Source organism: Heloderma suspectum, chromosome 1 (genome assembly GCF_057233095.1).
Source record: "Heloderma suspectum isolate Gila_16-S chromosome 1, 16-S_ref, whole genome shotgun sequence".
NCBI classification, from domain to species: domain Eukaryota; kingdom Metazoa; phylum Chordata; class Lepidosauria; order Squamata; family Helodermatidae; genus Heloderma; species Heloderma suspectum.
In genome coordinates this window covers 186,550,713-186,561,073 of record NC_139458.1, presented here as the reverse complement: position 1 = coordinate 186,561,073, position 10,361 = coordinate 186,550,713, and the positions used below count along the sequence as shown (strand labels likewise).

General features: G+C 41.6%; 1 protein-coding gene across 1 annotated transcript in view; it reads right to left on the bottom strand.

Moving 5' to 3' along the window:
• Positions 1-1,985: 1,985 nt before the first annotated feature.
• GAD1 (glutamate decarboxylase 1) overlaps positions 1,986-10,361 on the bottom strand; it is a 72,738-nt gene continuing 64,362 nt past the window's right edge. The window contains exons 13-16 of the mRNA XM_084812593.1: positions 9,015-9,164; positions 8,137-8,244; positions 4,269-4,358; positions 1,986-2,159 (exon numbers count right to left, since the gene is read on the bottom strand). Coding sequence (XP_084668719.1) covers positions 1,986-2,159; positions 4,269-4,358; positions 8,137-8,244; positions 9,015-9,164 — 522 coding nt within the window. The remainder of the gene's footprint in view (positions 2,160-4,268; positions 4,359-8,136; positions 8,245-9,014; positions 9,165-10,361) is intronic.

Here is a 10,361-nt window from a genome sequence, read left to right as displayed (position 1 = left end):
TATTGTGCATTTGAAAAAATAAAGCATTAATTGCAACTAACAGCCACAACAGCATATTTCGGAAGGCTTTAAGACAGCAGATATTGCTTGACCCAAGTAATTCTGTCAACAGTCCTGTGACTCGGCTTGGCTTCTAGTAGCGTGACTAGCCAAGGATTTGTAATACCGAGTGCTTAGCTAATAAAATCTGAGCTGAATCTGATAATTACACAAAGCAAAATTATTGTGGCCAGGAAGCTGTCCTCAAAACATTCTGTGGTGAGTTTTTTCTTCTCCTCTCTTGTAAACTCCAAATGACAGGGAGTTTGCCCTTGTGACAGACATTCATAAGACCTGATAGCACTTTCACAGAACCATTAATGGCCTTTGGATATCTTGCCTCAGAATTTATCTAAACTAATTGCAGAATTTGGCCCTGAATTACCATGAGACTGCAGGGGCCTCGTTTAAGCATCCATTCACTAAAAAAGCATCCAGAACACTGAATGTACAGCCAGACTACAGTACAATTAGTAAAGGTGACATTTCTATTAAAATGAAAGTATTTCCTTGGGCTAAAATCTATATATAATGTAAGGATTCCTTATGGACAGTAAAATTATCTGTTAAGTTATTGTTTTAAGGGCACTATTATATAAATGTGTCAACTAATTTTTAATCTTTTCTTTGGCTCACAAATACACTAAAATACCAATAAACATTATTTAGGACTTTGATAATTATATAAATAGGATACATTGCAAATGGAAGAAAATACAAGACAACTCTTTAGCATGGTAAATCTTTGCATATAAAGAAGCAAACAGTTCATATACCTAGAACTGAACAGTCATCTTGCTGGAAAATTAATACATTTAATTCTCCCCCCCCCCCATTTAACAGTAATGTACACAATCTACACAAATCAAATTCTAAAAAATACAACGATAATATAATCTAGTACCACAACTCAGCTACTACTATCCCCCTGATATGACAACTAAAGGGGACATACATACAACAACTAGGTGGTTCTCTGTAGGATTTGTTTCCTTATTGTTTGTACATCAGAGAAGCACCAACAATAACGTTTAAATAAGGTTAAACATTGTCCTTAGTTCCTAAGATTCTATAACTTTAAAAATGTTCTTTACCCAATCTCCCTTGGGGTATCATGTCAGCCTGATTATCACATGATTTGCTTTTTTAATGGAAACATTAGCTTCCTTACACCATATTGAGGATTGGTACCCCAATCCTAAATATGGACACAGCCAAGTCATGCTGGGCACAATCCAGCCAAGGCTAAGTGCTCTTATGTTCCATTGATTTCAGTGGGGCTTAACATGCTTACTTTTGGCTTGGGCATGCCCATTGCAATTCCACTGAGCAAAGGAAGGTGGATTGCACCCAGCATTACCTGGAAGTACGCTCTGTTGAAAGCAGTGGGACAAACTCCCAAGTAATGTGCCTAGAATGGGAGTGTTGATGTATAATCAACTAAGCAATGCTTTGGCCAAGCCCTGCTGATGTGAATGGGGCTGTACAAGAGCAGTCCTTGATTGAGAATATCTCTGCACTGGAAAACATACTGTGAATTACTCTTAAGTATAGTACCATTTTATTTATATAATATATATATATTTATATTTTATATATATTATATATATACACACACTGTACATATTTATTGTGCAGAGTTATTTATTGGCTATCTTAATATAATTAGCTTTTTGCTGACTAGAATTACCAGGCTTAAATAGGGTCAACAATACATTTCAAGATAATATATTTTCCCCTTCGTTAAAATAACCTACTAATACACATATATGTTCCAGTAATCTGCAGGGGGGGGTGTTTTGTCATGGTTTTTAAAGAGAGTATCTCAGAAGAATCAAACATTTAGAAAGGAATTACCTTAAAATGTGTTCTACAGAACTGGTTTAAAAAAAAAGCCAGTACTGGAAAATAGTGCTTTAGAGAAGAAAACAGGTCATTCAAACGTATTACAGATCCTGCCCCAGTCTTTCTATTTCTTCAATGAGGAAGTCAATGTCAGACTTGGTAGCTGCGGGATTAGAAACAACCATTCGGAAGAAGTTGACTTTATCTCCCTGAGGCTGATATCCAACCATTGTGGTACCTGATTCCATCATCAGGGCCTTGATCTTGGGTGCCACCTTTTTGATCAAACAAAGAAGATGTTCAGAAACCTTTTTCTCACTGAGTAGCCACTACTTGCCCTAATTTCTAACTGTGCTAGTGAAACAGCAGGATTTGAGGCACGGAAAGCATAGAAAGAGCAAACAGGAAATCATACACTGCCTAGACTGGCAAATGCATCCAGTACTTGCTAGCGGATCACTAAAAACAATAGCAACAACAGGCCAGTCCTACAATTTCTATAAACCCATTGATTATTATTGCCCATGTCTTTAAATGTTTGCTATTTGGCAGACAGCTATGACCACACTGTTTTCTGCCTGGCAGAAATCAGCATGAATTAGAATGATTGAATATATAACATGATGAAGAGGGGCGGCCTTAGACATTGTTGTGTCTGAGGCAGAAAATCCAAATAGTACATTTCATGGTGGTAAAAGTATACCCATAATCAAAATAATTGACAATTTGCTGCCCTTTAACAGTCTTGACAGAATCTGCTGCGGGCCTTGTCTATAGAAGTATAGTCGCAAGCCGAGCTAAGTAGTCTCATCCATAAATCAGCTAATCCAGAATAGATTTAAGGTAACTGTTGATGTAGGTAAATGGAATAATTCCAAATCTGACTTTTAAAAAGGCTTAGGGTGCAATGCTATGCATGTTTAGATAGGAAAAAAGTCCTACAATTCTCAGCATTCCCCAGCCAGCCGTACAGGCTGGCGAATGCCAGAGAGTTGTAGGACTTTTTATGTCTAGACATGCATAGGATTGTGCCCTTATTTTCTCAGACACCTATCCCTTGTAATAATGTTATGTGGCTAAATAGTTAGCTGTTTGGGGGCAGGGAGACCTTTCACACATATTTTAAAGTATTGCAGAACTGGAGCGATGACTTGTGGTGTGCTACAAACCCAAGCAAGCAAAACAAGTACTAACATTTATAACAGGCCATAAAACAGAATGGACCCAGATCAGAACTCAAATGACCACCATATAATGGTATTTCTATGCACATGCTTAGAAATGCCATAATAAGTTATTGGACCAATTGTTTCAGAAATGGTCAAGTAGTTCCTTATTCAGAATATAAGGTAAGTTTCATGCTACAGTTATACATGCACTGGTGACCTCCACAGTAGACTACTGCCATGCTCTGCATGTGGGGCTCCCTTTGAGGACAGTTTTGTCTTCAAACGAGGCAGGCTGAGCATATTATATATACCATTAATAAACTCATTCCCTGAAAGCCTATCCTTCTATGGCCAAAACACCACCATCCATGCACAAAAGGGAGGATTTATTTATTTATTTATTTATTTATTTATTCATTTCATTTCATTTCTATACCGCCCAATAGCCGAAGCTCTCTGGGCGGTTCACAAAAATTAAAAGGCTTAGGGGAACCCTGAGGTTTAGATAAATACAAACACTCTTTATGGGGGGAACACTAAAGGGAGAACCCCAAAACAGTCCTGAGCACAGAAGGCTGACTGACTGCTAGGGAGAGGGATGGAAAACCAGGCAGAGGGAGTGGAGGAGTGGAGGAGCATTTCACACTGAAACATTTTGTTGCTGGTCCCAGTTGCAACATTTTGCATCAGCTATACTGGTTACCTGTTCACTTCTGAGCTCAGTTCAAAGTGCTGTTTTTAACCTTAATAGTTCAGGACCAGGTAAGGTCACCTACAACCTTATGAGCCTACTTGGGCCTTAAAAGTGACCTTAGAGGCCCTACTATCTGGCAGGTCTGTATCAACAACTAGGTTGGCAGGTACTAAGGTCAAGGCTGCCATATTGGTGGCTACACCCAGTTCTTTGGAACTCATGGCCCTTAGGACTTCATTTGGCCCCCTTGTTTCAGAGTTGTAAAGACTTTTACAGTTGGGCATCTCCGTTGGGCATCTATCCTTGAGGAGTCTGTCTTTAGTCTTAAAGACTTCTTTGTTTTTCCAGGCCTTTTAATGATCTCCTTGTTGACTTTTATTTGTTTTCTATGCTCCAGAATGCAATCAATTTTATTAATTATATGGTTTTACTGTATTATCTCATTTCTATTGTATGCTGCCTTGGGAGGGCTTGGCCTGAAAACCTGCTTATAAATATTTTAAATAAATAAAGCAAATTACCCTATGTAGTTTTTCTCTTCTTTCTTCAGAGTCCGGCATCCCTCTAAGACTTGGTGGAATATACCAGAAACAAACATTTGTGTGTTCAGGCTATAAGAACATAAAACAAACAAACAACCCATCAAAACTGTGGGCAAAAAAAGGCTGGCATGAAAATTCCATTATTTTTCTTACCACACATTTAGAAGTGCTTCAAACAACCACCTCTGTTCTCTCTCCTCTTCAAATCTTAGGAAAATGGGGGGGGGGGCAGCTGACCATGGAAGTGAATAATAGGGATGTTTGGATGAGGAGTTCTAGGTCATCGATGAGGGGAGGACCCTCCACCCAACCATGATTGGGCATTTTGCTTGTTAATAAATGTAGCGATGGGCTATAATGCTGTGATTCCAGTTCTGTATGCAGCCAGCTACCATCTTAAACTTTCTCAGCAGGTTTCTTTTACAGTAGTTCAGAATGCATATGGCAGGGGTAGGCAACATGGTACCCATGGGCACCAATGTGCTCCTAGAGACCTCTCTTAGTGCCCATCAAGGTGCCCTACCGCTTGCAACTTTTTTGGTTAAATTAACACGTTTTCTTACCAGCAGCTGGGATTGCTGTGAAATAGTTTCTGTTGGTGCTGAAAACTATGAGTTCAAAGGAGTTGTTTCGTGTATTGGGGCTCAAGACCTCTGCCTTGTATTCTTTTGAGCAGGTTACTGGTCCTTTGCCACGTCTCCCATGGCAGTCATTTTGTGGTGCTGCCTGGGTCAGTTTCTCAAATTGCCAACTGTGCCCATGGCCCAAAAAGGTTGCCTACCCCTCACATATGGATCAAATGTTCTGTTTTCATCTATTTAGTTCTAAAAGGGTTCCGTCCCTCCTTCCAACACCCTAGTGCCAAAAACCTGCAATCTGCAAACAAAGCAATCTCTCAAGTTAACTGACAGAGAATCAGTATGTGAAGTTAAATAAGGAACTACAGCACACTCAGTGTCTAATCACCCTGAGTTTATGAAGTGAAACCACTAGAAACAACAGCAGCATTAACAAAAGGAGCAACCTTTGCAGTACAGAAAATGATGCATGGAATCTCAGCTAAGAGTAGACTACTTTAGGGTTACCAATCAGTTTATGAGCATTCTCTTCCTAGGGGAGCTTGGCTTTTTGTTGAGAATATAATTCACTCATGCTCAACTTGTGGCACACCTTCAATATATTTTTAGGTGAAAGGAAGAAAAAGAGCGAATAAGCATATGGCCAGGAGCCAAAGGTCTGCTGAGGCTCATGCAAGAGTCTTGCACAAGCCTAGTGGATTTTTAAAACCTCTTTTATTCAATGCTTTGCAGCTTGGAGTACAGGATCCTCACCCCAACTCAATGCACCCCAGTGGCCATTTGGACAGGCAATGCTATTTTATTTGGCCATTTGGGAATGGTGTCTAAAACCCAAGGGTTACGCCACTGATTTTTTAGCACAATCATTCTCCTTTAATCACTGGTTTTTGCAGGAGCTTTAAATGACACTGCTGCTCTCCTGCTGCTATCTCACAATGTCCCCTCCCTCTTCCCGTGTTATCTGAGAATAGGAAAAAAACCCAGCAATTTCTGTGCTTGCGACTGAAATCGCCATTTCCCCCTGTGTATTTCTCCTTTAGCGCTTTGTCCCGCTTTGCGTGTGCATGTGCTAGGGGGTGTTGCTGGGTGGTGTTGAATAACAATGCCATGACAACAAATTGGTGGGAGGGTGGGGCAGGTCACTGACCATGCTTCCAGTGACCGTTTCTGCCTCTTTCCCATTCCACTACCTGCACTTGAACTGTAAAGTGGTTAACCATCCCAAATGCTTCTCCGAGATCCCCCTGAACACAGCAATGCTTACTTCTGAGTAAACTCATTGGCTGTAAGGCTTTCCTTTCCTGGGAGTAAGTGCCATTGAAATCTGTGTGGCTTGCTTCTGAGTAGGCATGCATAGGGGTGCGTTGTAAGTCTACTTAAAGTAGCAGTCTGAGGTCTCCCATCCCCTTCAGTGCATTTACTTGGAACTTCCCCCTCCCATTGACTTCACTGACTGCTTTTTCTCCCCTTTGCTCACCAGTTTGATGGGCTTTTTTCCTCCCAGGGTGGATGGGGGAGTCTCCCTTCTCAGCCACACAGGAGAAAGCCTTGATGGTTAGGAAAGCCAGGCACTATCTCATCTTCTAGCCCACCTTGCAGGGTTGTTGGGAAGGAAGAATAAGGAGGAAGAGCAACAACAGCACCAGGGTTGGGGGAGAAAGCCAGCCTTTATCTCTTCTCCTAGCTCACCTTACAGGGTCGTTGGGAAGGCAAAATAAGGGGGGAGAGCAACAACAGTGGGGGGTGGGGAATCAAGTCAGGTCTAATGAAGAAGCTTGCCCCTGTGAAGTGGTCACCGGGGGTGGGAGGGTGCTAGGGATGGCTTGGTGCACAGACTGTATACAAGTCTGTTTGTGGATTTCTTACTTCTATAGTTGGGAACCCGGAAATCGGTATACCCTTCCAACTCAGTAGTGCAAGCAATGTACTGCATTTAATTCCATAACATACTGACATATTTAGCAGAGAAGGACTAGCAGCGCCAGCAACTTCAGGGTAAGCCCCCGAGAAGACTTTCTCTCCCTCGCCACAAAGTTGGAGGAAGGAGGGGGGCAGTTCCCAAAGCCCACTATCCTGGTCACTAGAAGGGCTTCCGAGTTCCGACTTCCCTCCTGCTGTAGAGGAGTGGAGGGCGGGCGGAGCCATCTATCATGTTATAGGAACCAATGATCAGCCTTCTGTCCTGATTTTTCTGTGCAGCCATGAAAAGGTATAGAGTGGAGGGAAGCTCTATGAGAGATGCCTGTATACACGGCCAGTCTAAATCCCTGAAAGGATCTGGAATCAAAAGGACCAGTTTTTAGTGGGATAAAAAGAGGGCAACAAAGATGATCAGGGGACTGGAAACAAAGCCCTGTGAAGAGAGACTGAAAGAACTGGGCATGTTTAGCCTTGAGAAGAGAAGACTGAAGGGAGATATGATAGCGCTCTTCAAGTGCTTGAAAGGTTGTCACAGAGAGGAAGGCCAGCATCTCTTCTCGATCATCCCAGAATGCAGGACACAGAATCATGGGCTCAAGTTACGGGAAGCCGGATTCCGGCTGAGCGTCAGGAAAAACTTCCTGACTGTTAGAGCAATACGACAATGGAACCAATTACCTAGGGAGGTGGTGGGCTCTCCCAGACTGGAGGTGATCAAGACGAGGCTGGACAGCCATCTGTCAGGGATGCTCTGACTTGGATTCCTGCATTGAGCAGGGGGCTGGACTCGATGGCCTTGTAGGCCCCTTCCAACCCTACTATTCTATGATTCTATGAAAATGCCAGGTGTGAAGAAAGCTCAGTGTAATGCATTCCAACAGTAATTCTGAAATGATCTATGAATATGGCCTTTCGGTAGGAACCAATCATATTTCAATGGGGATTTCTCTGTCATTTGTTTTTGTGTGTTCCTTTTTAAATAGCTGAGTCCTATCTCATATTGCAAACTGATTTTGAAACTCCCCTCAGTGGGTTGCTGCACTTTGGGAAAAGGAAGTCTAAAGCCTTCTCGGGCTCATGGAACAAGTTCCACGCTGGTTTGGATCCTGTATCAATATATGGAGCCCACACACAAGTACAATTTCAGCCAGAACTCAAGATATTTCGCAGCTATTCCCCCTGCCCCCCATTTTTAAAACAATAACAAGAACTAAACACTTGCCCAGTTAGCTGGAACTGAAAAAAAAAAAATGTCAAGGCTTTCTTTCATGAATCTTGCAAAAAATGGTACATTTTCTATTCTGCAAATGCCCAGTTTAATTGGAAGTGGCTTGTGGTCCGTGACTTACCTCTCCTTCAAAAACCATCTCAAACTCCTCTCTGTTTTTAATTTTATTATAGAGATATTCTGATAATTCAAGACATTTGTTGATCTGACTTTCGAATCCCACTGTGCCCTGTTTGGGGGAAAAAAAAGGTGTATTCATTTTTAAATTCAGCTCTGCACTCATCTTGTACCCTCTAATTAGCATTCAGTATTAAAGGTTTGAGTTGGGATACAACTATGTATTTTCCAGGTTATTCTGGTTAAAACTAAAGATCATTGAAGTATAGAATATGTGTGTCATTTTGGATTTGTACATATTCATTTTTAGTGTCTTTGCAAATATTTTATCTCAAATCCACAACTTAATTTACATAATTCATCATATTTTATAGTGTTATGGAATATGTATCTTAAAACTTGGAACCGTAAATATGCCCTTCAAACATACCCAAACACACACACACACACACACACACACACGAGAGAAAGACTTTGACACTGGCCTTACAAGCATATAAACATACACACATACATACAGATTTACTTGAATAAAACTAACCATTGGTTTAAAATGCCATTATTTTATGGGGATAATATTAAGCAATCATGCACAAAATATTGGCAGAATTGGAGTTCCAGTCCATAAAAAACTAATCTCATGGAAGTGAATTTGGTTTTGCTAAAAAATCTCCAAAAACTCCTTCCTTCCCCTGCTCTCTCAAAAATGTTTTTCTCCTGAAGAAATAAACATTTAAGACCAACAACATATTTACATTCCAGGAGCTAAAACCTACAATCCTAACTCCACTTACTAGAGAGCAGTGACCACTGAACTTAGTGGCACTTCTCAGTAAACATGCATGGAATTGCTCTGCATGTTTCTGACATTGCATTTTTTACCTTGGCTTTCCACATCAACCAGAATTTGAATATGTCCACATGGCGACCGCACTGTATTGCTTTATCTCCGGTATCATAGGTTATATCATATTGCTTGTCTTGTTGGAATAGATAGCCCGCACACATCTGGTTGCAACCTTGAAGTATACCCTGTTGCAAAACATGCTCTTTAAATATATAACATCTAGCAACAGATAAACCTTTAAATACATGACATCTAGTAACAGATAAAATATAGTGTTGTGTGCATTAAACATAGGGGTACATCATTCCACTTATATGTGGTAATTCCCAAGGGAATATAAGCTTGATTTTCATGAACTCCTAGATTTACTTTTCCATTTTCACATCAGCAATACTGCTCATTGAATGGCCTGCTCATGCAAAAATGGAAGCCACGTCTGGCACACATGCAGTCTTTCTTGCATGTACATAACTAATTTCTCTGGCTCTCAGAGAAAGGGTGGGGCTATTAAACATGCAACTATGTGTTTTAAAACGAAAGGCAGTGACTAACGTGATGTAACTGTCCAGCACATGATAACGCTGGGTTACATCTGCAGGACAGAATAAAATAACTCCTAAACCCTCTGCACCAGCAAAACACAACACTATGCCAACATGAAAGATTACAGTGGCATAGAAATGCCCAGGGTGCCATTGGGAGGCCATTGCCAGCATACCTTTTATGCTGATTGGACTCTGACAGTGCAAGGGGGAAACTGGGTGCAGCTGGGGATATGGTGAGGGAGAGAATTTTATGCATGCTCAGGAATCATTCCTGGCCCTGCTGAGTAGGTAAACGCAGGGGTGGACAATATATGGCCCATTAACTGCATGCTGCCCCACTCCCCATGGTGCAGCTGCCTGCACCCCTCAATTTTTTAAAGGAAAAGAATGGCCTCCATAGCACTATGGGATGCCCAAAGGGACAAATTTAGCTTGTTTCACCCATTTTGGCAACCCCTAATGAGCACCTGTCTATTGAAACTGCCACCAATTCATGACTGTCACATGTTTTTCTTGTCTATCCACAGGCAACCTGGGGGTGGGAGGATTTTCATGACAACAGAATGAGAAGCATGTTGGAGTATTACCCAGTTTTTCATGGAATCGGCTTTGGTTTGTCAGGGAGACACGAAGTGAGGTGAGCCGAATGTAGCGTACCTTTAAAATCTGGTTTTCAGCACTTGAAAGGAACATACTTCCTGGTGGGGTGGGGGGAGTAGAACTGAACTGGCAGGGGCTGCTCAAACAATGAGAGAGGCTTGTTTCCCGGCCCCTGTCCAGGCTCCCCGCTGCTATTACATTATGAGTGGAGAGCAACTAATTTCCCCTGTGGGTGCA